The 19,965-nt window shown below is 36.1% G+C and overlaps 1 protein-coding gene across 1 annotated transcript in view; it reads right to left on the bottom strand.

Moving 5' to 3' along the window:
• Positions 1 to 19,965, bottom strand: part of DMD (dystrophin) — a 1,770,560-nt gene that overhangs the window by 1,420,206 nt on the left and 330,389 nt on the right. Inside the window, exon 16 of the mRNA XM_030807549.1 lies at positions 15,596 to 15,719. Coding sequence (XP_030663409.1) covers positions 15,596 to 15,719 — 124 coding nt within the window. The remainder of the gene's footprint in view (positions 1 to 15,595; positions 15,720 to 19,965) is intronic.

Raw genomic sequence — 19,965 nt, forward strand, 5'->3', positions numbered from 1 at the left:
AAACGTTCTGAATTCCTTTATTTCTCTTAAGAGTTAAATTTTGAACCACAAATACAAAATTATTTCATGTAACAACAGCCAGAATTTCATACTATTGAGTTTAGCTAATAATAGTCCTATGGAGACATAAATTTTAAACTATCATAGAGTAGAACTACGTTACTATAATCATCAAGGAGATGTGACTATAACAATGTGTATGTCCTAAAACATAACTATTCAAATAACTGTAACGCAATTAAAACATAGTAGGAACAAAACACCTGTGACTTAACAATAGTATTATATCAAAGATTTCTCTTGAATTTGAGGCAGAAGGTTATTCCACATGAGACTATTTTTTAACACTTTACTTAAATCCACAGGCATTAAAAAAAATATTTCCAGGTATAATACTGGAGTACAGATGGGAAGGCAAATAACAGATACATGCACAGTCTGCAGCATTGTTCAGTAGAAATTTGTGCACGGATGGAAAAGATGTGTATCTGTGTCAACCAATATGATAGCCAAAAACCGCATGTGGGTATTGAGCACTTGAAAGGTGGTCAGTGTGACTTGAAAAAAATGAATGTTTAATTTAATCTAATTTTATTTATTTTAATTAATTTAAAATTCAAAGGTTACATGTGACCAGTGTTAACTAATTGTACAGCGCAGATCTAATACATTCCATTAAAAGCAAATAGTTACGAGATGGGCTTGTAATCCCAGCTAATCAGAAGGCCTGGGCAGGAAGACTGCTTGAGGCCAGGGGTTTGAGATCAGCCTAGGTAAAACAGAGAGACCTCCATCTCTAAAAAAACAATTTTAAAAAATTAGTCAGGCATGGTGGCATGAGCCTGTAGTCCCATCTCCTCACGAATCTGAGGCAGAAGGACTGCTTGAGCACAGTAGTCTGAGTAGGCTGCAACGAACTATGATTGTGCCACTGTACCACAGCCTGAGCGACAGAGGGAAACTCTTTCACATAATATGGTAATATCAGAAATAGTTTCAGAGAAAAAGTAATCATCTAGACAAGACTATTTACTAAGCACATTAAATTATAGAAATGCTTACACAATAATCCACATATTTTTATGTATCTGAAGAGACTCTCTAATTTAAAGAAATAGCTACAAATGTAAAGGTTTTTTTTTTGTTTTTCTTTGAGACAGAGTCTCACTCTGTCACCAGGCTGGAGTGCAGTGGCACGATCTCAGCTCACTGCAACCTCTGCCTCCCGGGTTCAAGCAACTCTCCTGCCTCAGCCTCATGAGTAGCTGGGATTACAGGCATGCATCACCATGCCCAGCTAATTTTTGTATTTTTAGTAGAGACAGGGTTTCACCATGTTGGCCAGGCTGGTCTCGAACTCCTGATCTCATGATCTGCCCACCTCAGTGCTGGGTTGGGGCGGGGGGATTACAGGTGTGAGCCACCGCGCCTGGCCTGAATAAAGGTTTTCTTTAAAATTTATTTTAAAGAGTTTCCTAAGTGGGAGACCTGACAATATCTGACATCAAGGCTTGATATAAAACTGCAGTAATCAAGACAGAGTAATATTGGCAAAAGAACAGACAGGTAAATCAATGGAACAGAACAGAAAGCTCAGAAACAGATCCACATAAATATAATCAATTGATTTTTGACAAAGAAACGAAGGCAATACAGTGTAGAAAAAGTCTTTGAACAAATGGTCCTAAACAACACAACATCTATATGCAAAAAAGTTTATCTAGGCATAAACCTTACATCCTTCTTTTGTTTTAATTCCAATTATTTAATTCCAATTTATTTACTTTCATGTGATTCACTGGATCAACTTCATTGGAAATTTATACTTTCGATGGTGAAATATCTGACATTATTGTGAATTTTATCACAAATTCACTTTAAAATTTCAACACTGAATATATCTGTAAAAATGATAACATGGGCTGGGTGCAGTGGCTCACACCTGTAATCCCAGCACTATGGGAGGCCAACGCGGGTGGATCGCCTGAGGTCAGGAGTTCAAGACCAGCCTGGCCAACATGGTGAAACCCTGTCTCTACTAAAAATACAAAAATAATTATCTGGGCATGGTGGCAGGCATCTATAATCCCAGCTACTCAGCAGGCTGAGGCAGGAAAATCGCTTGAACCCGGGAGGCAGAGATTGCAGTGAGCCAAGATCATGCCATTGCACTCCAGCCTGGGCGACAAAGTAAGACTGTCTCAAAAATAAATAAATAAAATAAAATAACATGAACATATATTTTGGTGGAACACAGCATTATGGTTAAAAACCATGCTTTCTCGGATACACATGGATATAAAGATGGGAACAAGAAACACTGGGGACTACTAGAGTGGGGAAGGATTGAGGGGAAAAAGGCCAAAAAAGTAGCTATTGGATACTGTGCTGAGCACCAAACCTCAGTGTCACACAATATACCCACGTAACAAACCTGCACATTTACTCTTGAATCCAAAAGGTGAAATTATAAAAAATAAAATAAACATGAAAAATAAACATACCAAAAATAAATACGTTTCCACTGAATTTAGAAATTTGTGTAACTGCTTGAAAGTAATTGTGGTGCACATATAATTCATAAAATTAATTAATAATGAATCAATCACAGACTCTAGAGTGAAATGTAAAACTATAAAATTCCCAGCAGATAGCAGTGGAGAAAATAGAGGTGACTTTGATTTTGTTGATAGCTTTTTAGGTACACCACCAAAGGAATGAGCCATGAAAGAAAGAATTAATAAGTTGAATAGTACTAAGTTAAAATGTCCTGCTCTGAGAAAGATGCTGCCAAGAGAATGAAAAGAAAAGCCACAGGCTCAAAGAAAATATTTACAAAAGACATATCTGGTAAAGAATCCTTATCCGAAATACACAAAGAACTCTTAAAACTCAGTAACAAAAACAAACAAATTAAAACATGGGCAAAAAACTTTAACAGACACCTCACCAAAGGAAGTATACAGATGGCAAATAAGCAAATGAAAATATGTTTCACATCATATGTTACCAGGGAATTACAAATTAAACAATGAGATGCCACTACACACCTATTAGAATGGCCAAAATCCAAGAACACTGACAAAACCAAAAGCTGACAGAGATATGGGGCAAAGGGAACTCTCATTCATTTCTGGTGGCAATGCAAAATGGCACAGCCAGTTTGGAAGACAGTTTGAAGGTTTCTTACAAAAGTAAACATTCTATTATATGATCCAGCAATCATGCACTTAGGCATTTACCCAAAGGAGTCACATGTCCACTCGAATTCCAGCACATGAATGCTGTAGCAGCTTTATTTATATTTGCCAAGACTTGGAAACAATCAAGATGTCCTTCAGTAGATGAATGGATAAATAAACTGTGATACATCCAGACAATGGAATATTATTCAGTGCTTAAAAATGAGCTATCAAGCCATAAAATGACATGGAGGAACTGAAATGCATGTTACTAAGTTACAGAAGATAATCTGAAAAGGCTATACACTGCAGGATTTCACCCTAGATTCCAATTCCAAATATATGATATTCTGGAAAAGGTAAAACTATGTAAACTACAAAACAATCAGTGGTTTCTAGAGATTAGGAGAGAAGGGTAGATGAAAGGGAAAATTATTGGGGATTTTTACGGCAGTGAAATTACACTGCATAACACTCAAAAGATAAATACATGTCATTGTAAATCTGTTTAAACTCATAGACTGTGTGGCACCAATAGTGAAAGCTAATGTAGAAACTATAAACTTTGGGTGATAATGATGTGTCAATGTAAGTTCATGTATTGTAACAAATATACCACCCTAGTGGGAAATGTCGACAGTGGGGCAGGCTATGTATATGTGGGAGCAGGGTTACATGGGAAATTTTTGTACTTTCTGTTCAATTTTGCTGTGAACCTATAATTACTCTAAAAATATAGTCTATTAAAATCACAAAAAAGATTTCATGAATTAGGAATATTGGATTCAATATCAAGAGTACAAAATCCTCTAAAAGCCAGTCATTGACAGAATAAACTCCCATCAGGAATAGCTGTAATATATAAAATACTAATTAAAACTGAGAATAAATTAAGAGTAAAATTTAAAAAAAAATCTATAAGGTGATAACTTTGTTTTATTTTCTTAAATACCTATCTCTTAGCTGAAAGATACACATTTTATGTGGTGCTCTGAAGGGCAACAAATGAAAACTCAGTTTCGTCTAATTAGTTAAGAAACTCTGAAAGTGACAGACACTTTTTAATATCTTGGATTCCACCTGAAAATTTCAAAGCACCCAGTTTGTGGTATTTTGTGATTTTATGTTCCCAGGATCCCTTTCCAATTAGCAGGTGAAACTTCTGAGTTGTCTTCAAATACAGTTTCACAAAGACACGTGTTGGATTGTTTCCAGAAACATGTGGACAATCATGGATGGTTCTAATTTGTTGGTTGAACTGAAAAGTCCATGAAAATAGAGTACCTACAACATCTGGTTAAAAGTAAGATCCTAGATGAAGCTCCAATACTTCTATTTTCTCAACTTATTAATTTTTGTGATCTAACTTATCTGTCCTTAGCAGCTTATGGCATACTTGTTTTTCACTGCTTACATTTATTCTCCATTAAAAGGTAAATGTTATATGTAAAGCACCCTGAGCATCTTAGAAGAGAAAAAATAAGCACATTTAAGTAAATATGTAATGTAAATATCAAGAAAGACAGGAGGATTTGGGGTGTCCAGAATTTGAACTACATCAAGAAAAAATATACAGATAAAAGAAAAAATATACACCACAATACAACACATAAAGGAACAATGACAACAAGCTGAGTAAAGTGATGTTCTCTGAGTTACTTTTAGAGTTATCCTTTCTTATCAGAGGGGTTTCTATTTTATCTACATTGAGCTTTTGCTTTAGTTTATGTGAAAGGATATAAAAAGTAGAATGAGAACACTATGTGGTCTTTATAAATACAGAAAATAAATTATCAACAGCTCTCTAAATGTTATGAGCATAATCTCTTTATTCTAAGCTTACTAGAATCAATTAATATTACTAACAGAGAACAAAACTTATATTTGAATATCTTAGGAATCATATTTGACCTTTAATATCTTGCTAACCACATTGTTCCAGTTATTCTAATATAAATAGTAACAGTAACAACCACCACAACTACAACAAAAACAATAATCTATAAAGTAGGTACTATTACTTTCCCATTTTGACAGTGGAGGGAAGTGAGGCACAGAGAGCTTTGTGAAAATTTTGAAAACAATGCAACAGCCACATTGAAAATGAGATTCTTTATACTACCAAATTATAGTTTATGTACATAATTTCCATATGTATATCATAATAATTGTAAGAAAGAAGAAATCAGCATTATTATATACCATTTTATACAAGAGAAAATTGAGCATCAATAAGATTAAATCGTATGTCAAAGGTCACATTATTAGGAAGTTTTAGATTCAATATTAGAACCCTGCTCTTCTATTTATAATTTCAGCTTTCTTTCAGATATGCTCGGCTGTTACTAGGGGTATTTCAATGGATATTAGTCAAAAAGGCGTGAGCATATCAGAATATATATCACAGCAAACAGAGCTTATAGTTTGGATGTATTAGGGATGTTCAAGATATTTAACTATTAATTCAGCAGGGCCAACAAGATATCACAAGGAATGCCGGGTCACTCAGAATGGACTCTGACAGTCTATAGGCTGATTACCAATTCTGTATACAGCCTAAGTAAACTGAATAACTGGTGCATAAAGAGACACATAGACCCCAGAAAGAAGCAGTCAATGGTATCTGCATATTTGTCAATGTTTAGATGGTATCTGGTTTCTGTTAGGGCACATTACTTTCAAGAGAAACATTGCAAAATGAAGAGGAATATGCATACAAGTGTGCCTTGAAGAGTGTGAACGAGACAGTGAAGAGTCCAGATAACATTTCATTTCAGACACAGCTGTAGATAGTTGATTAAAAATAATAAAATTTAGTATAACAAAGAGATGTTAAAGAAGGTAATATAACAAAAGGGCCCGCAGTCATCCTTTTTGCTCTGCTGTTTTCAGTTCTGTCTCTACTGCATACTATCTGACCCTAATAAAGTACTTCGACCTTTCTGAACCTCAGTATTTTCTATGTAAAATAGCAATTAAGATACCTACCATGTGAGACTTCTGAGGAGATTAAAGGAGGCTCGCTATTTATTTCCCCAAATGAGATAGTTTTCATAGTAAAATGGGGACCTAGGAATAATAAAGCTGGGAAAAATGGCTTGACATAAGCTAAGACTATATCAGACAAATTGAAATATGTGCTCATTGTAGTTAAAGGTAACTTCAATAATCTTAAAAAGAAGTTTAGGAAACACACATTTTTTTTTTTTTTTGAGACGGAGTCTCCCTCTGTCGCCCAGGCTGGAGTGCAGAGGTGCAATCTTGGCTCACTGCAAGCTCCGCCTCCCGGGTTCACAGCATTCTCCTGCCTCAGACTCACAAGTAGCTAAGACAATGGGCGCCTGCCACCATGCCCGGCTAATTTTCTGTATTTTTAGTAGAGATGAGGTTTCATGGTGTCAGCCAGGATGGTCTCGATCTCCTGACTTCGTGATCCACCCGCCTCGGCCTCCCAAAGTGCTGGGATTACAGGTGTGAGCCACCGCGCTCGGCCACGGAAACATTTTTGACACAAGAGACGATCAGAGTACCTTGTTCATGGAAATAGCCAAATAACCACATATAAAAGTGTTAAAAAAAAAAAAAAAAAAAGGTTAAGTAAATAAACATCACTGAAAATCCCCATTTCTCCTGGGATCTGGCCACCCATACATTTGTCCTCAAATGAAATATATGAACTTCTGTTTTAAGGTAGGTTGGATCAGGAGTTCCTAAAATTTCTACCGTCTCCCATTTACTCACAGAAATACACATTAAAAAGCACAGAAAAGCACAAAAACCAAAAACAAAGTCTAAAGGGATATATTTTGCTGAAAAAGGAAGATAATTGTCCTCATTTTCAGTGACTGTGTATCAACAAGGAGGAACACAGGCCTTCCACAGGTCTATCTTGCAAAGCAAACACTGGTTCAAAACAAAAACAAAAACTGGCTCTCACATCTATTCTCTTACTCACTCCCATCAAAACTGCTCTGATCAGTCTCACCATTGGCCCCCAAGCTACTACATTCAATGACTGATGTTCAGTTCTCACTTCACCTATCACCATGATTTGATTCAGAGGATTCCTTTTTCTTCTTAGAAGTATTTGCTAATTTGGCTTCATGTACTACTTGAACACAGAGTTTTCCTCCAACTTCAGAGGTCTCCTTTACTCCATCTCCTTTGCAGGTTCCTAATCACGTCCCTGAGCTCTCACTTTGGAGTGTCCTAGGCCTCAATCTGTATTTTCCTTTGTTTAGGCCAAAAACAGAATCCTCCACTCCACTCTTTCTCTCAAGCCTCACATTCAATCCATCAGAAAGTCCTGTTGGCTCTCACCTCAAAACATATCCAGAAAGTGAGTTATCATGGCGCTCACTACTACCACATTAGACAAAGTACCCCCATCATCTCTGAGGGGTATGTGTGTTTCAAAATAGGATACTGAAGGTCTTCATATTTCAACCTTTGTTCGCTGATTCTATATTATCAACAGAGCAGACAGAGACAACAGGATTCAGCTCAACTCGCTGACAGCTGAATAAAAGCTCAAGTCCTTACCATGGCCTGATCTTAATTAACTTCCTTAACCTTTCAGAATTCTTCTGGTACTAAACATCTTGATTTTTTTCTGCTGCAGCCACATGCGTAGCTGTTCCCTGATGCTACAGGCATGCTCCTGATATACGGCTGTGCATTTATTTTTCCCCATGCCTAAAAAGGCCCTAAATTAGTTACTTGGACATTTTCCCCCATCAAATGCCACTTTTTCAGCTAGGCCTTTTAGTGCCACTCTGTCTACACGCACATGCATACCCTCTCATTTTATTCTGCTCCTTGGAAATTATCACTAACATTCCGTATGTTTTACATATTAGTCTTGCTTCATTTCCATCTTTCCCACTAGAATGGAAACTATATAAGGTCAGGTATCCTTATCTATATCCTTCTGTACTCTATCCCAAGTCTCCATGAAAGTGGCTGGTACATTATAGATACATAATAAGGCGAGCTTTATTTTAGCGTAACGCGTCCATATGCAATATTATAATCTCTCTCCTTACCCACAATGCTCTTTTAAAGTGTAAATTCATAACAAACTCTAATAGCTTTATATAAAGTGGCGATAAAACCAGTCAATGGGGATAGGTGCTGCAGGCTCAGTAAAGGAAGGATGGATTAAATCAAAGTATTCTAGAAACTGCATATTAGATAGGGAATGGGGCACATTCACCTTTTCTTCAGCTCAAGTCCTGATACTGGTAATAAACCAATACCTAAGTAGAAAAGAAAGAGTACCATATACAATCCATGAGTCAACACTTGGTAGAATCTTACTTCTCTCTTTTTATTTCATGGCTCTGATCTTCCACCTCCTCTCTCTATGAGTGTATGTACATATATGTACATACACATACATACTGTATATATACCCCTTTCCCTTGTTTTCAAGACCAAGGGTATCATCTGAATACTCTTCAACCATGGTCTTCCCTTTCTTTTATATATTTCATCTTCAATGAAATTTAGACTAATATTTCAATATTAGTCCAAATTCTGGTATTTCAATATTACTCCAAATACCTACAGTCAAACTTCAGCCTTCACTACTGTACAAAAAGTTATTTTGTGAAAGTCATTAATTTGGGCAGGCGCAGGGGCTCACGCCTGTAATCCCAGCACTTTGGGAGGCCAAGGCAGGTGGATCACAAGATCAGGAGATTAAGACCATCCTGGCTAACATGGTGAAATCCTGTCTCTATTAAAAATACAAAAAATTAGCCGGGCGTGGTGGCACGTGCCTGTAGTCCCAGCTACTGGGGAGGCTGAGGCAGGAGAATCGCTTGAACCCGGGAGACAGAAGTTGCAGTGAGCCGAGATTGCACTACTGCACTCCAGCCTGGGTGACACAGCGAGACTCTGTCTCGAAGAAAAAAAAAAAAAAAAAGAAAGAAAGAAAGTCATTAATTTTCTTCTTGTTAGGAAAAATGCTTCTTACAGCATTCAGTACTGATAACAATTACAATTATCACCTTGAAATTGCCATGTTCATAAAAATACCTCTGCTCTTAACAATATTATCTTTCTCTTAAATTTCTTCCTCATGAAGTCATCCAGCTTTTCTATATGTGTGTTTCTCTATAGAGCTGTTTATCATATGTGTCTGCATGCATATACATATATTTTAATCTTAAAAGGATCTATATTTCATAACATATAGATTTTAAATTATGTTATTAACATATAGAATACTAAATACTTTACTCAATATATGATTAATATATGATCACATGTTTAGAAGCCACTACTCAGATTCTAAAATATTTAGTACACATAATTTCAAGTAAAGTATATAGAAGCTAAAAAAGGCATCAGTAAATCAGTGTATCAGAAATGAGTGATTATCATGGGCTCGTGAAAATTCTTAGAGATCATGAAGAATTATACACTCTAAAATGGGTAACTTAAATGCAAAATAAAAGGCAACTAAGTTGTATAATATTCAATAAAAGGAACAAAGGTAAAATAATTTTAAGCAAAGAATACAAAACAGGGAAGTTCACAAATTCCTCAATAAGTTGATTAAAACCTCTTTCAGACCTCTGTTCCTCCTTCTTTATTAGCATCCCTTAAAAGCTTCCTCTTTCTGTATCTTCTCTAACATTATGAAAATAAGTTATGGATCTCTATCAGTCCTACTCTGACATTAGAAGTAATTAAGAATCTACTCATTTAACATTCTATAATGAAGTTTTACCCTTTGACTGAAAAGTAACTTATTCACTCAAATGTTTATTCAGAAGTTGTTCTGTCCTTCATATTGGTGATAGATCCTATCTTAAATGTGACTGCAGAGCTGAAAAATATCACATAACCATATAGTTAAACATTTATTGGGTTATGTGTTAGGTATGGAGACAGCAAAAACAAAACACATACACATAAAACCAAAGCCACTTCACGTTCAAGTCCTGATTTCTAGAAACCAACAAGGGAATTGAAGTGAAAATGGCTAGAAATTAGTTTGTGTAAGTAAACAAAAATTAGATCATTGTAGGCTTTATGAGGGCAATATGAAGACATTGACTTTGTCAACACTTTTCAGACAAAGACCACTGGGAACGGATTTGTAGATTATCAAAGTTAACCTGATTTACACGTTGCAACGAGAGAGACAGTGCATCACAGGGAACTATGGGGTTGTCTCTAAGAGTATGTTAGAAAAAGCTTATTTTAAGATGTAGCCTTGTGTTACACGATGGGGGCATCAAGGAAGTGGGGCTTTGTTTTGATTGGATGTTGTAAGGAAGTAGGGTAATTCTATGTTGAGTGTCCTCAAATTTTTATCTAGATGGCAGGAGGAATGCAGACAGGCTAAAGCTGTGTTCAGTAAAGAAGCATAATGTGTCACATTAATGAAGATGAGGGATATTTGGTCATTAGGCATGGTTTGGACAATGCTATTCTTTTTTACCGTATTAAGATATGATTACAAAGTGGTCTTGCTTTTATCTTGCTTTATCACAACCATAGAGTGTCCCTGTATGATGCTGGCATTCCTACCAATTGCTTATATTCAACCAGAGAACATCACAGACTGGCTGCAAGTACCAAGGCACCATCTAGCAGTTCCAAAGCCTAATTGAAGCGCCAAGCCAGCTCCTGGCTATCAGTAGCTGATTTTATCTTTCTCAAATGATTATAAACAGAGACATAACAAGATCATACTTATGTTTTAATAAGTTCACTTTGGCAGAGGTGATGTGAAAACTTCTAAAGGAATATAACATTAGTAGCAGGGAAGACCAACTAAAGGATTGTCATCTTAAATAGAAGTAAGCCATGATATTAGCTTTAATCAGGATTTTTGGTGATGGGAATAGAGAGAATTGGACATTTTCAAGAGCTGTTAGGGGAGCAGGATTAACTGAACTTGTCAAAGATTGGATTTGTGAATGGTAGAAAAAAAATGTAGATGACCCAGTTAGCTTTCAGCTTTCTGGATTAGGCTGTTTGCAGGGTGAAAGGAAGGAGAAAGAATAAAGGAGGTCTGGGGAAGTAATGAGATTTAAGATATCAGGCAAACATCAATTAAAATTGTCTATTAGGCAGTCAGATGTATCACCCTGGGTTTTAAGAAAGAGATGAGCTAAAGATACATAAGGGAGGAGAGTTCATTCGAAAATAGATACTATTTGAATGGGAATGAATGAGGATATCCAGAGAAGAAACACAAGGACTCTGAAGAATATCAATATTAAAGAAAAACTGAATTTGGAACAAATGGCCAAAAATGTGAAAGAATTAATCAGGAGAAAGCAGTATCCCATAAGCCAAGTGAGGAAAGAATTTCATGAGGGAAAAGAGGTTAATAGGTTCTAGTTCTACAGAGGGATTGAGTAAGATAAGGCACATAAGTATTCACATGCACGTTTATAGGAGAGGACACTTTCTTAAAGATGAAAACACAACCAGTTTAAAGGCTAATGATAAAGACCTGGGACATAGATTTTTGACAAGCTGGATACACAGCTGAATGGAACCGGGTGGCTTAATACATAGTCAGTGATGCTACTGAGAACATAACACACAGAGATGAGCATCAACCAGGTGAAGCATAGCCTCTTCCACCAAGGCAGGTGGAAAAAAGAGAGACGATGAGCACAAATATCCACAATTTGAGAAATATTATTTTGACTAAAGTAGGAGATGAAATCATTTACTGTGAATGATGGGGAAAGTTTAGGTAACCCACAAAAGCTTGAAATAATTGTTGAGAGAAATTAAGTTGAAAATATACTTAGGATGCACGGAAAGCTTATGAAGAACTGCTGGTTTTGTTAAAATATGTTATTAGTGCCGAGCACGGTGGCTCACTCCTGTAATCGCAGCACTTTGGGAGGCTGAGGCGGATGGATCACGAGGTCAGGAGATCGAGACCATCCTGGCTAACATGGTGAAACCCCGTCTCTACTAAAAATACAAAAAAAAAAAAAAAAATTAGCCAGGCGTGGTGACGGGCGCCTGTAGTCCCAGCTACTCTGGAGGCTGAGGCAGGAGAATGGCGTGAACCAGGGAGGCAGAGCTTGCAGTGAGCTGAGACCGCACCACTGCACTCCAGCCTGGGACAGAGTGAGACTCCGACTCAAAAAAAAAAAAAAAATGTTATTAAAGAAATGGAGTAATGCCTGACAATGACAATATCTACATACAATCATGACAGCGGGTAGCTGAATTGAGGAGATGAGAGAAACAAAAGCTTTTAGTGATAGCAGGAGAGCCCACAGGGATGCTGAAATGACTAACAATGAAAGAACAACTTGGGTGAAAAAGTCTACTAACCTAGTGCCAAAGTCTTCAATGAGAAAATATGATAAAATCGTAGATAAGAGGTGGCCAGAAGTCATTAACTGCAAGGAAAGAGGTATTTTTACATAAAGAGAGCAGTATCTCTGTAATTGTCTCTGTTAGGTGAGGGAGTCAGTCATTCTAAAGTAGTGGGGGTACAGAAGAGGGATGAGTCATAGTGCTGTTTTTGAGGGTAAAATTGGTTTCCACGTATGAGTAGAGTAAGTATATAGTATGGAAGGCTTGTCTTGAAAAAGGGTTTGAGCCTGCCGAGTGAGAGTGTGGGAAAGCAGAGGAAGTGAAGCAAGGAAAAGAAAGTGCAATAGAGCAGAGAGAGAAAGACAGAAGAAAAGATAGACTCGAGGTACCTATACTCTGGGTAGTAAACACAGTTAACAGAGATAGGAGAAACTGGAAGCATTAACTGGCTTGATGATTTCCAGCAGGAGTTGGTAAAAAGTTGATTCTGAAAGAGCGTAATCAAGTGCAGATCCCACGAAGAGCCCAAAGCCAGATCACTATAACAGCTTGATAGGGAGGCTTTCAAGAGAACCTTCCTGAAGCTCCAGATTTTCAGACACCTTATCAAATCCCCTTGTGATCAGAGGAGGCTATTTTTGTTTGTTTGTTTCATTACCAATTGACGTTACCATGTGCTCACGGAAATAATTTGAGGAGTTAGAATCTGTTAATTCAGCTAAAATGTCTAAACTGCGGTGACATTAAAAGAATGCGAGAAGGAACCACTAGGTAAAGCCCAAGATTGTGTCCTAGAATATTGATTCTCAAGCCTTTATTTGCATAGGAATCACTCCTGGAAAATGTTCAAAGGCAAATTTTGATTTACTAGTTCTGAGATTCTATATTTCTGACAAGCTCCCAGATAATGTCAATATTTGTGGTCCAGGGACATTTTCATTAGAAAGGTCCCCTAGAAATCAGCTTTTACATAAGTGCATTTTGTTAATTCTATGAATAAAACACATGGTGAATATACAAGGAAAAAATTATGCTTAGGTTTCAAAGTTCCATTTTTTAAAATATGTGAAACTGAACTGATAATGGCCTATGATATGCTAATTGGCTAAAAGCACTTGAAAGGAGTAAATGAAGAAATCAAGTGAAAAAAAAAGAGCTGGTAATATTTAGCCATTTTTAATGAAAGCCTGAAAATGGATTAATACCACTCAAGTTCATGACACGAGCCTGCCATGAGTTCAAAATAACCTACATAAACTGACAGGTGATGTAGTAATAAAATTAATGTATACCTACACTGAATATCCATCATCATAACTATGTATTTCTCTCAAGGATTTTTAATACATATACATTATATTTAGCCTGAGGGAAACATCAAGGTAAATCATTTCATGTCCTATTTTAGTAGGCAATTAAGAATGATGTTGTTATTTCAGAAAATGAGAGTTCAGGTTGATAAAGGGGACTCACAAGGTATCAGAAAACCAGTTATAAAACATTGTACATTTTTGAGCACTTTTAGTCTGTCATGCTCCCACTATTGATAAAATGCAAATTGTTCGTAGGTAACCACATGATAACAGGAACTTTTAAAATTTATATTCCTGAAATACTGGAACTCAATTTTCCTGCCTGATCAAAGCTCTTTTAAGACAAAGAAACAGACTATTAGACAGAAACCTGTAAGAATCACATCAATAACCATTTTTAATTAGCTAATAAAATGCCAAAGGTGATTCATATTTTCAGTGGTCAAATATGTAACATAAACTTTGAAATTTAGAGTTTAATGTTCTCTCTAATTAATTTTCTACAAAGAGAATTTCCCTCAAAAATCATAGCTAACAATATACCTTCAAAGAAGTATACTTGAAAAAAGACATTTAGCTAATTTTCTACAATTATATATTAACTTTCAGTTTAATTTTAAAACTGAAACATTAGCAATATACTCATATTTGCCATTCCTTGAAACCATTTAGAATAGTCTACTATAATGCTGACAACAGCATGTCTTATAAAGCTAATAAGTAATTTAAAATAGCTTTCCAACTTATAAGTAGTTAACTCGAAGAAGAACTGGTGGCAAAATTGTCTTCCCTTTTTCAAGCAGCCTAAAAATTAGATTTTTTTCATATATATATATATATATATATATATATATCTTGTTCTTCTACAAAAGTTCCAACCCCAACAGCAAACATTAGCTCGTAACTGAGGTAATGTCATATTTATAAAAATACAATAGATTTTGAAGTTCATGATTTGAATCCTGGAGAGAAAAAGCAGAGCTAATATACACATTTAGATGTGACCTTCCCATGGATAAAATTACTTTTAGCTTGCCCATTGTATTTACTCTGCCTGTTAGAAATTCTTTTACAAACTGTTGCCAATCATATACAAAGATGCATGTTTTATAATTGTTGAAGTTGAAAAATTAAAGCCTTGACAATTTCCCTAAAGATGAAACAGCTTATATTAAATTAATAAAACTTCCTATTTGCGAAGGTCAAAATTATACCATCTCAGAAGGGAATAAAAACAACAAAGCATCTGTTACCACATGTAAATACTGAGAAAGGCTGGACATCTTTTCGATAAGGTAATACACAAATATCTGGGAAATTTAAATATCTTATATGACAGGGATTGATAACTATAAAGAATAACTTTTTGATAACAGTGAGAATATAAACATGGTCCTAAGTATGATATCTATTATTCCATTCTATTTCACTCTATTCTACTCTACACAACTGTGCAAGCTCGCTAAGGCCTAGCCTTGAGGTAACTGAACAATACATGAAAGAAATCAACATGAATTCATGTTATAAAATTGTTAATTTACAGTTAAATAATATGTAAGTGAAGGCAAGTTTATGAAAGGCATCCCTAGTCAGTCACAGAAGAATCCAGAAAGATTTTTCTAGGCTAAACTTTGATTTTGCTTGCTATCTAAAATATATTTCAAAGATATATTAAACAGCATTTTATCATATTGCATTAATCTATCAACTAATAGAATCACAGATAACAAAGCACGGAGTTTACAAGCAGCACAAAATGAGTACACACATAAACATTAATGCATAACCTACATTGACTTTTTCTTTTAAGTCTGAGAAGTTGCCTTCCTTCCGATAGATTGCAAATTCAGGACTCTGCAACACGGCTTCTGAGCGAGTAATCCAACTGTGAAGTTCAGTTATATCAACATCCAACCTAAGACAGCAAAAAATAAAAGTCATTATTTCTTGATTAGCTCTTTCTTCTACATAAAAAAGCAATTTATCCACATATATCATTCTTTTCTCAATCTGAGACTCCTGCCTGACGCCTCTATTAGTATTAATAGCAGCACTATTTTCCCCGTTAGGTAGACTCAAATTTGAAGTCAGCTTTGATCTAGAGTCTTATGATCACGGAGGTCATTTTATTCACCTCAATGTAAAAATCACTTCTACAATATCTCCTGTAAGCTATTACCCAGCCTCTGCTTGAATGTTTCCACTATTTGAAAAAGTACTATTTCCCAAGATAACCTTTTATTTTTGGAAAGTATTTATGAGAAAAAAAAAAATTCCTGTTGGTGGTCACCATTGAACCACATGCTTTTCTGTACTCTCCAATCATATTGCCTCTGGGTTTGGCCACGTGACTTTCTATCACAAAAGGGACAATACGAAGAGTACTGAAGTAAGATTTTGATAAGTGTTTGCATATCAGAGCTTGACTTTTCAGAGCACACATTCTGAGAAGGCAGCAATTATATAAGAAGTACAATGACATTGAGGTGATCATTTTTTAAGTAAACTTAATCTATCCATGTGAAGAGGCCACATGAAGAAACATGGGGCACCAGGCATGCAAATAAAGCCCTCTGTGACCCGACTCAATGCCAGCTGAAGACAGACAAATGCGTGCTCCAGTTGATGCCACACAGAGAAAAGACATGCCCACAGGGCGCTGCCTACGTTTAAGAATTAGGAGAAATAATAAGTGCTGTTTTAAGTCACTACATTTGGTGTGAGTTGTTATGTTGCCATAAATATCAGATCACCTATCCTGTTATTTTCAAACTTTTTTTTTTTTGGAAGAGATCTTTGGAGCCACCAGGGATAAACTATTCATTCTAATCAGGTGATTTAGGTATAGAAGAGCCAAAATAGGGAATCAACCCAAGTGTCTAATGGAATAGTATTAAGCCTTTAAGAATATGAACATCCTTTCATTTGCAACAACATGTATGAACCTGGAGGAAATTATGTTAAGTGAAATAAGCCAGGTGTAGAAAGACAAATACCACATTATCTCACTTACATGTGGACTCTAAAAAAAAAAATCAAACTCAAAGAAACAGAAGACAATGTTCATTTCCAGGAGCTGGTGGGGGTAGAGAGTAGTTGGAAAGATATTGGCAAAAGGATACAAAATTTTAAATATTTGAAATCCGCTCTTTAAATTCGTCAGCAGATACCTGACCATCAGCCTACCCTATGCATAGTTACTTCAGCAGATATTCTATGGTTTGTTGGTATCTTAGTTTCCTTAAATTTGGTACTTAAAGGGAACATATCAGCAGTGTGTAGTATAAACAGGGAAGAATAGATAATTTTTTTTTTAGTTTATAATACTTCCATTGATATAGCCCATGATTTCCATAAATATTTTTACTTCAATATTAGACTTTCAACTCATATTGCAATTCAATTGAGTTGAAACTTCTAGGATTTTTTTCACATAAACTGTCATTAAACCAGTTATATCACAACCTAATTACTGTCACAAACTTACGACCTGATCTATTGAACTTCAATTTCGGGACTTCAAATCATATAAACCTGTTAGAATTTCTCACATTAGTTACAGGCTATTGTTTTAAAATTAAACAGATACAGAACTTAATGGAACACAAAGCCCTTACAAAAACATACTCACATTTTATATTTTTACAAAATTCTTTGGTTAGGTATCACCAATTCCAACTGCCCATAGGATGAGATGGAGCTTCACAGAAATTAAGTTAATTGACCTCAACACCATGGGTCAGAAACTTGATGGTTCATAGCATATAGATTGAGTTGTTATTTATCAAGGCTATCCAACTTGAAATTAAGAGACTAGGGATCTTGATTCCTCTAAATCTCATGTCATTAAATGTCAGTAAGTTATCTGGGCATGCATTATAAATGTTTATGGATTTTTATTGTGTCATATATGGTTTTTCTCTTTCCTGTATTTTTTATCCACAAGTTTATCAGGTTCCTATTTCTTCATTCATAATGTTGATTAAAATATACAGTACAATTATATGCTGTAAAAACCTTTCTTTCACTCTCTTCAGCGATGTTAACTCATTAAATACTCTCGTACAAGTGAATTATATTTCAATCATCTTTTATGCATATTTATCATCATAATGTCTTAAAACATTTTTATTTTTGCTTTGGCCCAACATTTCCTGTGTCTCTCAACCTGCAAGCATCTATTTGCCAATATATTGGAAAGAGAAGGAGTGCTGGAACGTTAATACTTCAGGGGTGTCCCTTAACCCGTGAGAACTTGGAATTGGTGGATCAATTTCCCAGCCCCCTTGCCCCTCAGTTGGACAATCCTGAAGTATGACACACACAGTGTCTAAAAAGGGCTCCCTGCGTGATTAAGCCCCATTTCCTTCCAGCAATAACCTGATCCCTATATTTGTGCCATCCTTTATTGGCTGCTTTATTTGTCTTATCTCACTTCAATACTTTGATTCCTGGGATCACTTTCCAAATAAACTGATAGCAACTAAATCCTTCTCTTCAGATCTACTCTTGGGGCAACCCAAACTAAGGCAATAATCAACAGTCTCAAATGAACCTAGCATCCTGCCATACTTTTTTTTTTTTTTTTTCCAACTTGGGCTCTGAGTCTCTACAGGAACTATTAAAACCTTTTATCAAAGCTCTGGCCCATCCTCTTTCTGCAGCTCTCTCAGATGATCTTGTTCCCTACCTTACAGAAACAAGTGCAATTATCAGAGTAGTACTTCTTTCACTTCCTATTTCCAAACACCATCAGACTTGCATGTGTAGCCACCGTTCTCATTCCCTTCTTTTAATTAAAGTCATTCCGACTACCGACATTTGGAACTTTATTCTCTTACTTTTGCTAAATCATCTGAGTCCATCCAATTTCTAGTATTTGCTTATTTATTTTGAGACGGAGTCTCACTCTGTCACCAGGCTGGAGTGCAGTGGTGCAATCTGGCCTCACTGCAACCTCCATCTCCCAGGTTCAAGGGATTCCCCTGCCTCAGCCTCCCAAGTAGCTGGGACTGCAGTTAACACTGTTGACCATATTATCCTTTTGAAATTTTTCTTCCTTTGGCTTCATGATGTCACTCTATTCTAATTTGCCTTCTATTTCTATGACCATTGGTAATTTCTTCTTTGCAGGTCCATCCTCCTCCACCCTATCATTATGTACTAGATTTCAAGACCTAGTTCATTATCAATCATCTTCTACTCTACTATCTCTCACCAGAAATTGTATCAGTGATCATGCCTTGATTTGCAATCTATTTATCAATGATGCTGATATGTGTATCTCTAATTCAGGCACCTGTTCTGAATTCCACAGCTGTATAACCATCTGCCTAATGGATGTCTCCACATGCATGCTGCAAAATCTCCTTAAACATTATATGCCAAAGTTTAATGTTTGATCTTCTCCCTCAAACTAGTACTCTATCAGTATTCCCCAGATTAGTAATTAGCATCACCATCCCTCATATTTGTTATCTTCATCTCTGCTATGGACTGAATTTTGTGCCCCACAAAAGTTCGTATGTTGAAGCCTAATTCCCAATGTGATGGCATTAAAAGATGGGGCATTTGGGAGGTGATTAGGTCAAGAGGGTAGAGCCCTCAAGAAATGAGTACCCTTAAAATGATCTGAAGAGGTCAGCGTTCTTTTCCACCAGGTGAGGGCACAGTGAGAGGGCACCAAGTATGAACCAGGAAGCCTGCCCTTAAAAGACACTAAATCTGCTGGTTCCTTGATATTAAACTTCCCAAACTCCAGAACTGTGAGACAAAAATTTCTGTGGTTTATAAGCTACCCAGTTTATGGTATTTTGTTACAGCAAACCAACTAAAACCCTCTCTCTTCCTTCCCATGTTTAATGTACTGCAAAGTCTAACCTGTCACACATACATTCTGTGTCTCCTGAATATGTATGCTTCTTCCTGTCTCCATAGCCAGAACCAAAATTTGTGTTGCCATTAAATGTGACCAAAAATACTGCAATAGCTTTTCACTTGGCCTCTGGGCAGTATTTACGGAACCCTCTATTTTATGTACTACTGGAAAAATTATCATTTCTATCTTTTTAATTGATGCCTAATAGATGTACTTAGTTTGGGGGTACATGTGATAATTTAACATATCCGTATAATTTGTAAAGATCGCATCAGTGTACTTC

This window comes from Nomascus leucogenys, chromosome X (genome assembly GCF_006542625.1).
Source record: "Nomascus leucogenys isolate Asia chromosome X, Asia_NLE_v1, whole genome shotgun sequence".
NCBI lineage: Eukaryota > Metazoa > Chordata > Mammalia > Primates > Hylobatidae > Nomascus > Nomascus leucogenys.